The 9,968-nt window shown below is 30.9% G+C and overlaps 2 protein-coding genes across 2 annotated transcripts; one reads left to right on the top strand and one right to left on the bottom strand.

The window, feature by feature from the left end:
- The first annotated feature begins 262 nt into the window (after positions 1-262).
- LOC125609572 (ninja-family protein AFP4-like) lies at positions 263-1,349 on the top strand. The gene has a single exon (XM_048781086.1). The coding sequence runs from the start codon at positions 388-390 to the stop codon at positions 1,216-1,218; it is 831 nt and encodes a 276-aa protein (XP_048637043.1). The 5' UTR covers positions 263-387; the 3' UTR covers positions 1,219-1,349.
- Positions 1,350-1,726: 377 nt separating this feature from the next.
- LOC125609571 (myelin transcription factor 1-like) lies at positions 1,727-4,133 on the bottom strand. Its single transcript, XM_048781085.1, has 2 exons — positions 2,217-4,133; positions 1,727-2,108 (listed from the first exon to the last, which is right to left on the bottom strand). Exons 1-2 carry the CDS (start codon positions 3,026-3,028, stop codon positions 1,850-1,852), a joined length of 1,071 nt encoding a protein of 356 aa, XP_048637042.1. The 5' UTR covers positions 3,029-4,133; the 3' UTR covers positions 1,727-1,849.
- Between the last annotated feature and the right edge of the window lie 5,835 nt (positions 4,134-9,968).

The following is a 9,968-nucleotide window of genomic DNA, read 5'->3' as shown; positions in this document are numbered from 1 at the left end:
ATTTTATTTTGGTTATGATTTGATAAAAGAAATCTATTATTTAAATTTTGGAAAGACATTAAATGCTTAAATCTATTATTTAAATTAGGAAAAGACAAGCATGCTTAAATATAGGTTCAATAAATATCTCAATGGCATTTTAATGTAAATAAGTGGTAAAACTAAAGGGTATTTCTATTTTGTACTTCTCTTTTAATAATATAGATTTTAATGTAAATAAGTGGTAAAACTAAAGGGTATTTCTATTTTGTACTTCTCTTTTAATAATATAGATTGTTTCGTCTCGAAATTGTAAACGGAAGTTAGAAAACAAATTTGAATTCGAATGCTCTGACTTCAGTTTTCAGATATTCTCTAAGCATTTACTGTATTTTTATTTTGATAATCATGGAGATGTTAAGAGCAAGGGGAGGCACAAACGCCGTCGTTCAAGTCCCAAATCTATCTACTAACAATCTTTTGCAGAAGTTTTTCATCGCAAGCAACCTTTTTGGTCACAGGGACTCTGAGGATCGGGAAGAAGCAAAGAAAAAAGATGAAGAGGATGATAAAGATATTGAGCTAACGTTAGGTCTTTCTCTGAATGGTCAGTTTGGCACGGATCCGAGATCGAGGAAAAGGAAGAACTCTGAACTGGGTCGATCTTCTTCCATACCTGAAGGTTTCATCTTCGACGGACAAAGATCCGGTGACGTTTACGGCGGAGATATGCGGCAGACAGTGGGGCGTGGAGTTTCGGACATGTTCCAGCTGGATCGGACACGTTCTCTGCCTGTCAAAACGAAGGCGGAGACTAAGAGGAAGCGATCGGAGAAGACAATGGAACTTATGGCATGTAACGCTCCTCCTCCGACAAAGGAAAAGGAAGAGAAATATTGTTTTCTTGTCCCTGGTCCGGTCAACGGGAGGGGCAAAAAGGGAAATACGACGAATAAGGAGAACCAGAATGTTTCTGGAATGGAGAAGGCGCGGTACATTTTAGAAGACATGCCGTGTGTTTCGACAAGGGATGTCGGAGCTGACGGGAAACGAGTGGAGGGGTTTCTGTATTGGTATGGAGGGAACACGGAGGAGGTGAAGATAGTGTGTGTCTGCCACGGCAGTTTTCTTTCTCCGGCGGAATTCGTTAGGCACGGCGGAGGCACCGTGTCCGCTGCTGATGTTATGATAAACCCTCTTAGACATATCGTTGTTAAACTACCTTCTTCTTCCTTGTAGTTCAAGCTTCATACACTAGGGATTATCATTTTCAATTTTCAATACAAAATTAATTGGTCATTTTTCTATTTTGATTATTTGTGTTCTAAAGTTTATTTTGTTACTACAATTGTATTTAGCTAAACAATATATTTGCTTAGAGAGCCAATGATAACATCTTTCAAAATTCTAGAAGGTTAATTCGTTTTTTCAAAAATTTTAAAATTTGATTTTAGGATATTTTAAATAAAGATTATTTAAAAAAAAACTCCACAAAACTACATAAAACAATTTACAAGTGTGAAATCATATTTATAGCCACAGTTCTGTAATGTTTTATGTCATCTTGCTCTCATCAACTCAGAGACCATACATGGAGAGATGGAGCTCAACCTTCCTATGCCTTTCTCTTTAAGTTAAACTCGAGAGACAATAGAATTTCATGTACTCAACACGTTAACCAGATTTACCTTTTCGAGCGAATAATTAGAAAATGAAGTTTGTTTAAGTAGTCTTTTAGGTACTACTATATATAATACGTTAAGAAATAAAGTAATAACAAAATGTGGTCTTTCTGTGTATCCATCACCATTACATAAGAGTTATATCATCCTTCAACCAGTATACAAACATTCGGTAACAAAAGTTTTATCTACTTGAATAACCAGCATTTTAAAGGACAGTGGAAGCAAGAAAAACAACCACTTGTCCAAGATTTTGGCGATTGCGGTTGAGACTCTATTTTCTTGGACGCCTTCCGTTGTGGTTGTGGTTCTGAATGCGGCAGCGGTTCCGGTTGGGGCGGTTGCATGGGCGATTGAGGCAGCAAATACTCAGGTCTTGTCTTTTGTGAGAGGTTCCCTCTGATTTCCAAAGACGGTGTTTTGTCTATTCCATCTTCTTTCTGCAATCTGTTGCATGAATTCCAAATAAAAGTTAGTTTAGGGTTTTCAGTGGTTTCTTCCTGCGCAAGAAATCTTTAATGATGTTTTTTTTTTAAAATTCTAAAAACTACTTACACTGGGAAAGCGAAAGAGCAAATGCTGTTATTGCTTGTGTCCGAACGACAAGAAATGGTCGGGGAATGTGAAACTGTGCTGTTTGTATCTTCTGTTTTATTTTCCTTCGCATCTTCTATTTCTTCTTTCTCTTCTTGTTTTTCGACCTTCTCTTCGAACATATCTTCTCCTTCCTCTTCTTCATGTTCGTTGTCGCTTTCTTCATCTTGATCATCATGGTTAATCTCAGAGTCTGATTCTTTTTCATCGTCTGGTTTCTTCTCTTGAATCGTTTCTTTTTCAGGTTCTGTGGGTTTATTAACCTGAAGGGTTGGAGGAGGAAGAGGAAGAGGAACCGGTTTGATTTCGGTTATCTCATGAACCGGTTCTTCAAATCTTGGTATCTCACCCAGTCTCAACCCTGCAGGCACTCCATGATCTTCCCTTGTTGAAATGCTAAAATTCCCATCGTGGATGCTAAACAAGGATTCATTAGAAGCAATACTCCAATCCGTCGAATTAGACGGTTTACTACAGAAAACCGAAGATGGAATCCGGTTTGGATCGTAACCGGGTAAATCAGCAAGGTTGTGCTGGTGAACCGAGGACCATGACGAACCGGTGTAAGAGCTCACGGAGGAAGTATAAGCCTGATGGGACTCTCTCTGTTTCTGTGCCTCGGCTGCAGACAATGTTGGCTTGGGAAGAGGAAAGTGTCTGATGTCAAAATGTCCATCGGAAGAATCAGATGTGATTGATGATGATCGTGACGATGAAGATTGAGAAATCGAATCCGTCCATTGTTGCTCTTTGCTTTCAGTTTTCGTTTCCATTGTTGTGTGATTGTAAAAAAACTTTTTAGAAAAACAGAGCGCTCTGCTTTTGTGTGGTTGAAGAAAATAGAGTTACAAGATGAATTGATTATCCGGAGAGAAGTTATAAATGAGAGGGAGAGGATTGAGAATAAAACTAACGAGGGTTTATTTTATTTATATGCAGTAACCAAAAAAAAAAAACAAATACAAAAACAAGAGTAACAAAAAGAATCAATGAAGCTTTTGTTTGTTTGTTCGTTTTCAGTTAGCTACTAGATTGTCAGTTAATGAAGCGGGAACGATTTAAGAACTAAACTAAGGGGATTAGTTTCAACGATATTAAGAATTTAATTCTAGTGCAGTGTTGTTTGTTTATTAATTTTTATTCCTTGCTAATTTTAGGAGGATAAAGGTACATGGAGAATAGAACTCCAGCTCACTACCACTTGTCAAATAATTGTTGGTTTAATCAATCTTTGGACAGTAAAAGTAATATGCAAAAACTTTATTCGGTTCAACTATCAAATCCATAATGTCATCGACGTTCAGCAACCGACAGATGATAGACCGGATTCCGGTTTGCGTTGATCTTGAATCTGAAAACAACAATCAGTGAGTGCAAGCGGCGGCAGTTAATGAACCGGTTTGGTATGATTAAAAAGTTGAACCCTGGATAAGTTGAAACTGGGTGGAATAAGATAACCGGAAGCATTTCTGCTTCTTGCCAGACATCATTGCTTCAAGAAAAATGAAATGGTTTTGGACCTTTAGAATATTCCCTGAACTGAGTTCCGAGCTTAACAGATATGATAAGTCATGATTTTAATTCGGCCAAGCCCAGTACAAATGTCCAACGATCATGAAAAGATGCTGAAGGAGCATCGATTTATGATTGGAATGGTGACATAAGCGACTGTAAATGGTACGTGAGGTTAGTAGAGATTCACCTTTAGTTTAAACGCATAGATTTTGAAAAAAATTCAAAAATATGACAATACTGTTTTAATGGATAGTTGCATTTTACACAAACAAATAATGATGATTCAATAAGTTTGAAACCTTTGTTGTTTCCGTTTCTCAAGATAATAACGATTTTACTATGGTTACTCTAATGATTTATGGAGTATATGCAGTTTTACTAAATTAATTGATAAAAAATAAAAACGATACCCATGTACCATGAAAGAGAGTTTAACATACATTAACACAAATGTGAAATGTGGTTAGAAACTTTAAAACAACACTAAAGATTATATGCTTCAATATATAGAGCATTTACCGAAAAACTCAAAATTTTCATAGGGGTTAACACATAGATTTTGAGAAAAATTCAAAAAATATGACAATAATATTGTTTTAATACATAGTTGCATCCTTTAATAACATATGATGATGTTTAAAGAAGTTTGAAACCTTTGTTGTCTCTATTTCTCTAGGAAATAACAATTTTATAGTGGTTAGTCCACTAATTTATGGAGTATATGCAGTTTTACTAAATTAATAGAAAAAACTTAGAACGATGTCCATGTACCATGAAAATGAGTTTAACATACATTAATAAAAATGTATAATGTGGTTATAAATTTTAAAACAAATCTAAAGATTATAGGCTTCAATATATAGAGCATTTACCGAAAACTCAATATTTTCGTAGGGCTTAACACATAAATTTTGAGAAAAATTCAAAAATTATGAAAATACTGTTTTAATATAGAATTAAATCCTACAATAACATATGATGATGATTAAAGTGGTCTGGAACCTTTGTTGTTTCTGTTTCTCAAGAGAATGGTGATTTTATAGTGGTTAGTCCACTAATTTAGAAAATATATGCAGTTTTAATAAATTAATTGATTAAAAATTAGAACGATGTCTATGTACCATGAAAGAGAGTTTAGAATATATTAGTAAAATGTAGAATGTGGCTAGAAATTTTAAAACAACACTAAAGATAAAAGAGTTTAGTACATACATCATTTACTGAAAACTATAATATTTTCGTAAGGATTAACACATAGATTTTGAGAAAAACTCAAAAATATGACAATACAATTCTAATGCATATTTGCATACTACGAACATATGATGATGGTAAAATAGGTTTATGAAGTTTTACTAAATTAATTGACAAAAAATTAAAACAATGCTCACGTACCATAAGAAAGAGTTTAATAAACATTAATACAAATGTAGAATGTTTTAGAAATTTTAAAACAACAATAAAGATCATAGGTTTCAGTATATAGATCATTTACCGAAAATATCAATATTTCCGTAGGGGTCAACACATAGATTTTTAAAAAAATTGAAAAATTGAAAAAAATGTTCTAATGCATCGTTTCATCCTTTACTAACATATGATGAAGGTCAAAGAGGTTTGGAATTTTTGTTGTCTCGGTTTCTTTAGAAAATAGCGATTTTATAGTGGTTAGCCCACCAATTTTGGGAGAATTATGAAGTTTTACTAAATTAATTGGCAAAAAATTAAAATGAAGCCCACGTACCATGAGAAAGAGTTTAATATACATTAATACAAATATAGAATGTGTTTAGAAATTTAAAAACAACACTAAATATCATAGGCTTCAATATATAGAGCATTTATCGAAAAATTCAATATTTTCGTAGGGGTTAACACATAGATTTTGAAAAAAATTCAAAAATATGAAAAAAATGTTCTAATGCATATTTGCATCCTTCATTAACATATGATGAAAGTCAAAGAGGTTTGGAACTGTTGTTGTCTCGGTTTGTCTAGAAAATAGCGATTTTATAGTGGTTAGTCCACCAATTTAGGGAGTATTATGAAGTTTTACTAAATTAATTGACAAAAAAATAAAACGATGCCCACATACCATAAAAAATAGTTTATTATACATTAATATAAATTTAGAATGTGTTTAGAAATTTTAAAACAACACTAAAGATCATAGGCTTCAATATAGAGCATTTACCGAAAAATTCAATATTTTCGTAGGGATCATTAACTCATAGATTTCGAATTTTTTTTATAAAAATGAAAATTCTGTTTTAATGTATAGTTGCATCATTCACTAGCATATGATGAAGGCCAAAGAGGTTTGGAACTTTTGTTGTCTCGGTTTCTTTAGAAAATAACGATTTTATAGTGGTTAGTCCACCAATTTAGAGAGTATTATGAAGTTTTACTAAATTAATTGGCAAAAAATTAAAATGATGCCCACGTACCATGAGAAAGAGATTAATATACATTAATACATATGTAGAATGTGTTTAGAAATTTTAAAACAACACTAAAGATCATAGACTTAAGTATATATATCATTTACCTAAAAATTCAATATTTTCGTAGGGGTTAACTCATAGATTTCGATTTTTTTTTTAAAAAATGAAAATTCTATTTTAATGCATTGTTGCATCCTTGACTAACATATGATGAAGGTCAAAGAGATTTGGAACTTTTGTTGTCTCCGTTTCATTAGAAAATAGGGATTTTATAGTGGTTAGTCCATCAATTTAGGGAGTATTATGAAGTTTTGCTAAATTAATATGAAAAAAATTAAAATGATGTCTACGTATCATGAGAAAGAGTTTAATATACATTAATACTAATGTAGAATGTGTTTAGAAATTTTAAAACAACACAAAAGATCATGGACTTAAGTATATATATCATTTACCTAAAAATTCATTATTTTCGTAGGGACTCATAGATTTCGAGAAATTTTTTAAAAAATGAAAGTTCTATTTTAATGCATTGTTGCATCCTTCACTATCATATGATGAATGTCAAAGAGGTTTGGAACTTTTGTTGTCTCCGTTTCTTTAGAAAATAAGGATTTTATAGTGATTAGTCCATCAATTTAGGGAGTATTATTAAGTTTTACTAAATTAATTGGCAAAAAATTAAAATGATGTCCACGTACCATGGGGAAGAGTTTAATATACATTAATACAACTGTAGAATGTGTTTAGAAATTTTAAAACAACACTAAAGATCATAGACTAAAGTATATATATCATTTACCTAAAAATCCAATATTTTCGTAGGGGTTGTTAACTCATAGATTTCGAGAAATTTTTTAAAAAATGAAAATTCTGTTTTAATGCATTGTTGCATCCTTCACTAACATATGATGAAGGTCAAAGAGGTATGGAACTTTTGTTGTCTCCGTTTCATTAGAAAATAGGGATTTTATAGTGGTTAGTCTATCAATTTAGGGAGTATTATTAAGTTTTACTAAATTAATTTGCAAAAAATTAAAATGATGTCCACGTACCATGAGAAAGAGTTTAATATACATTAATACATATGTAGAATGTGTTTAGAAATTTTAAAACAATACTAAAGATCATAGACTTAAGTATATATATCATTTACCTAAAAATTCAATATTTTCGTAGGGGTTAACTCACAGATTTCGAGAAAATTTTTAAAAAATGAAAATTCTGTTTTAATGCATTGTTGCATCCTTCACTAACATATGATGAATGTCAAAGAGGTTTGGAACTTTTGTTGTCTCCGTTTCTTTAGAAAATATGGATTTTATAGTGGTTAGTCCACAATTTTAGGAAGTATTATGAAGTTTTATTAAATTAATTGGCAAAAAATTAAAATAATGCCCACGTACCATGAGAAAGAGTTTAATATACATTAATACTAATGTAGAATGTGTTTAGAAATTTTAAAACAACACTAAAGATAATAGACTTAAGTATATATATCATTTACCTAAATATTCAATATTTTCGTAGGGGTTAACTCATAGATTTCGAGAAATTTTTTAAAAAATGAAAATTCTGTTTTAATGTATAGTTGCATCCTTCACTATCATATGATGAAGGTCAAAGAGGTTTGAAACTTTTGTTGTCTCGGTTTCTTTAGAAAATAGCGGTTTTATAGTGGTTAGTCCACCAATTTAGGGAGTATTATGAAGTTTTACTAAATTAATTGGCAAAAAATTAAAATGATGCCCACGTACGATGAGAAAGAGTTTAATATACATTAATACAAATGTAGAAATTGTTTAGAAATTTTAAAACAACACTAAAGATAATAGACTTAAGTATATATATCATTTACCTAAAAATTCAATATTTTTGTTGGGGTTAACTCATAGATTTCGAGAAAATTTTTAAAAAATGAAAATTCGGTTTTAATGCATTGTTGCATCCTTCACTAACATATGATGAATGTCAAAGAGGTTTGGAACTTTTGTTGTCTCCGTTTCTTCAGAAAATAGGGATTTTATGTGGTTAGTCCATCAATTTATGGTGTATTATGAAGTTTTACTAAATTAATTGGCAAAAAATTAAAATGATGTCCACGTACCATGAGAAAGAGTGTAATATACATTAATACAACTGTAGAATGTGTTTAGAAATTTTAAAACAACACTAAAGATCATAGACTTAAGTATATATATCATTTACCTAAAAATTCAAGATTTCCGTAGGGGTTAACTCATAGATTTCCAGAAAAATTTATAAAAATGAAAATTTTCTTTTAATGTATAGTTGCATCCTTCACTAACATATGATGAAGGCCAAAGAGGTTTGGAACTTTTGTTGTCTCCGTTTCATTAGAAAATAGGGATTTTATAGTGGTTAGTCCATCAATTTAGGGAGTATTATGAAGTTTTACTAAATTAATTTGCAAAAAATTAAAATAGTGCCCACGTACCATGAGAAAGAGTTTAATATACATTAATACTAATGTAGAATGTGTTTAGAAATTTTAAAACAACACTAAAGATCATAGACTTAAGTATATATATCATTTACCTAAAAATTCAATATTTTCGTAGGGGTTAACTCATAGATTTCGAGAAATTTTTTAAAAAATGAAAATTCTGTTTTAATGTATAGTTGCATCCTTCACTAACATATGATTAAGGTCAAAGAGGTTTTAAACTTTTTTTGTCTCGGTTTCTTTAGAAAATAGCTATTTTATAGCGGTTAGTCCACCAATTTAGGGAGTATTATGAAGTTTTACTAAATTAATTGGCAAAAAATTAAAATGATGCCCACGTACCATGAGAAAGAGTTTAATATACATTAATACATATGTAGAGTGTGTTTAGAAATTTTAAAACAACACTAAAGATCATAGACTAAAGTATATATATTATTTACCTAAAAATTCAATATTTTCGTAGGGGTTAACTCATAGATTTCGAGAAATTTTTTTAAAAATGAAAATTCTGTTTTAATGTATAGTTCCATCCTTCACTAACATATGATGAAGGTCAAAGAGGTTTGAAACTTTTGTTGTCTCGGTTTCTTTAGAAAATAGCTATTTTATAGCGGTTAGTCCACCAATTTAGGGAGTATTATGAAATTTTACTAAATTAATTGGCAAAAAATTAAAATCATGTCCACGTACCATGAGAAAGAGTTTAATATACATTAATACTAATGGAGAATGTGTTTAGAAATTTTAAAACAACAGTAAAGATCATAGACTTAAGTATATATATCATTTACCTAAAAATTCAATATTTTCGTAGGGGTTAACTCATAGATTTCGAGAAAATTTTTAAAAAATGAAAATTCTGTTTTAATGTATAGTTGCATCCTTCACTAACATATGATGAAGGTCAAAGAGGTTTGAAACTTTTGTTGTCTCGGTTTCTATAGAAAATAGAGATTTTATAGTGGTTAGTCCACCAATTTAGGGAGTATTATGAAGTTTTACTAAAAATTGGCAAAAAATTAAAATGATGTCCACGTACCATGAGAAAGAGTTTAATATACATTAATACAACTGTAGAATGTGTTTAGAAATTTTAAAACAACACTAAAGATCATACACTTAAGTATATATATCATTTACCTAAAAATTCAATATTTTCGTAGGGGTTAACTCATAGACTTCGAGAAAATTTTTTAAAAATGAAAATTATGTTTTAATGTATAGTTGCATCCTTCACTAAAATATGATGAAGGTCAAAGAGGTTTGGAACTTTTGTTGTCTCTG

This window comes from Brassica napus, chromosome A5, assembly GCF_020379485.1.
Source record: "Brassica napus cultivar Da-Ae chromosome A5, Da-Ae, whole genome shotgun sequence".
Lineage (NCBI taxonomy): Eukaryota > Viridiplantae > Streptophyta > Magnoliopsida > Brassicales > Brassicaceae > Brassica > Brassica napus.
This window is presented reverse-complemented; position numbering and strand designations above follow the sequence as displayed.

Coding starts and splice junctions, on each gene's coding strand:
- LOC125609571 (XM_048781085.1), bottom strand. CDS start 3,028: ATGGAAACGAAAACTGAAAGCAAAGAGCAACAATGGACGGATTCGATT. Junction 2,109..2,216: donor TGCTCTTTCGCTTTCCCAGT/GTAAGTAGTTTT, acceptor TTCATGCAACAG/ATTGCAGAAAGAAGATGGAA.
- LOC125609572 (XM_048781086.1), top strand. CDS start 388: ATGGAGATGTTAAGAGCAAGGGGAGGCACAAACGCCGTCGTTCAAGTC.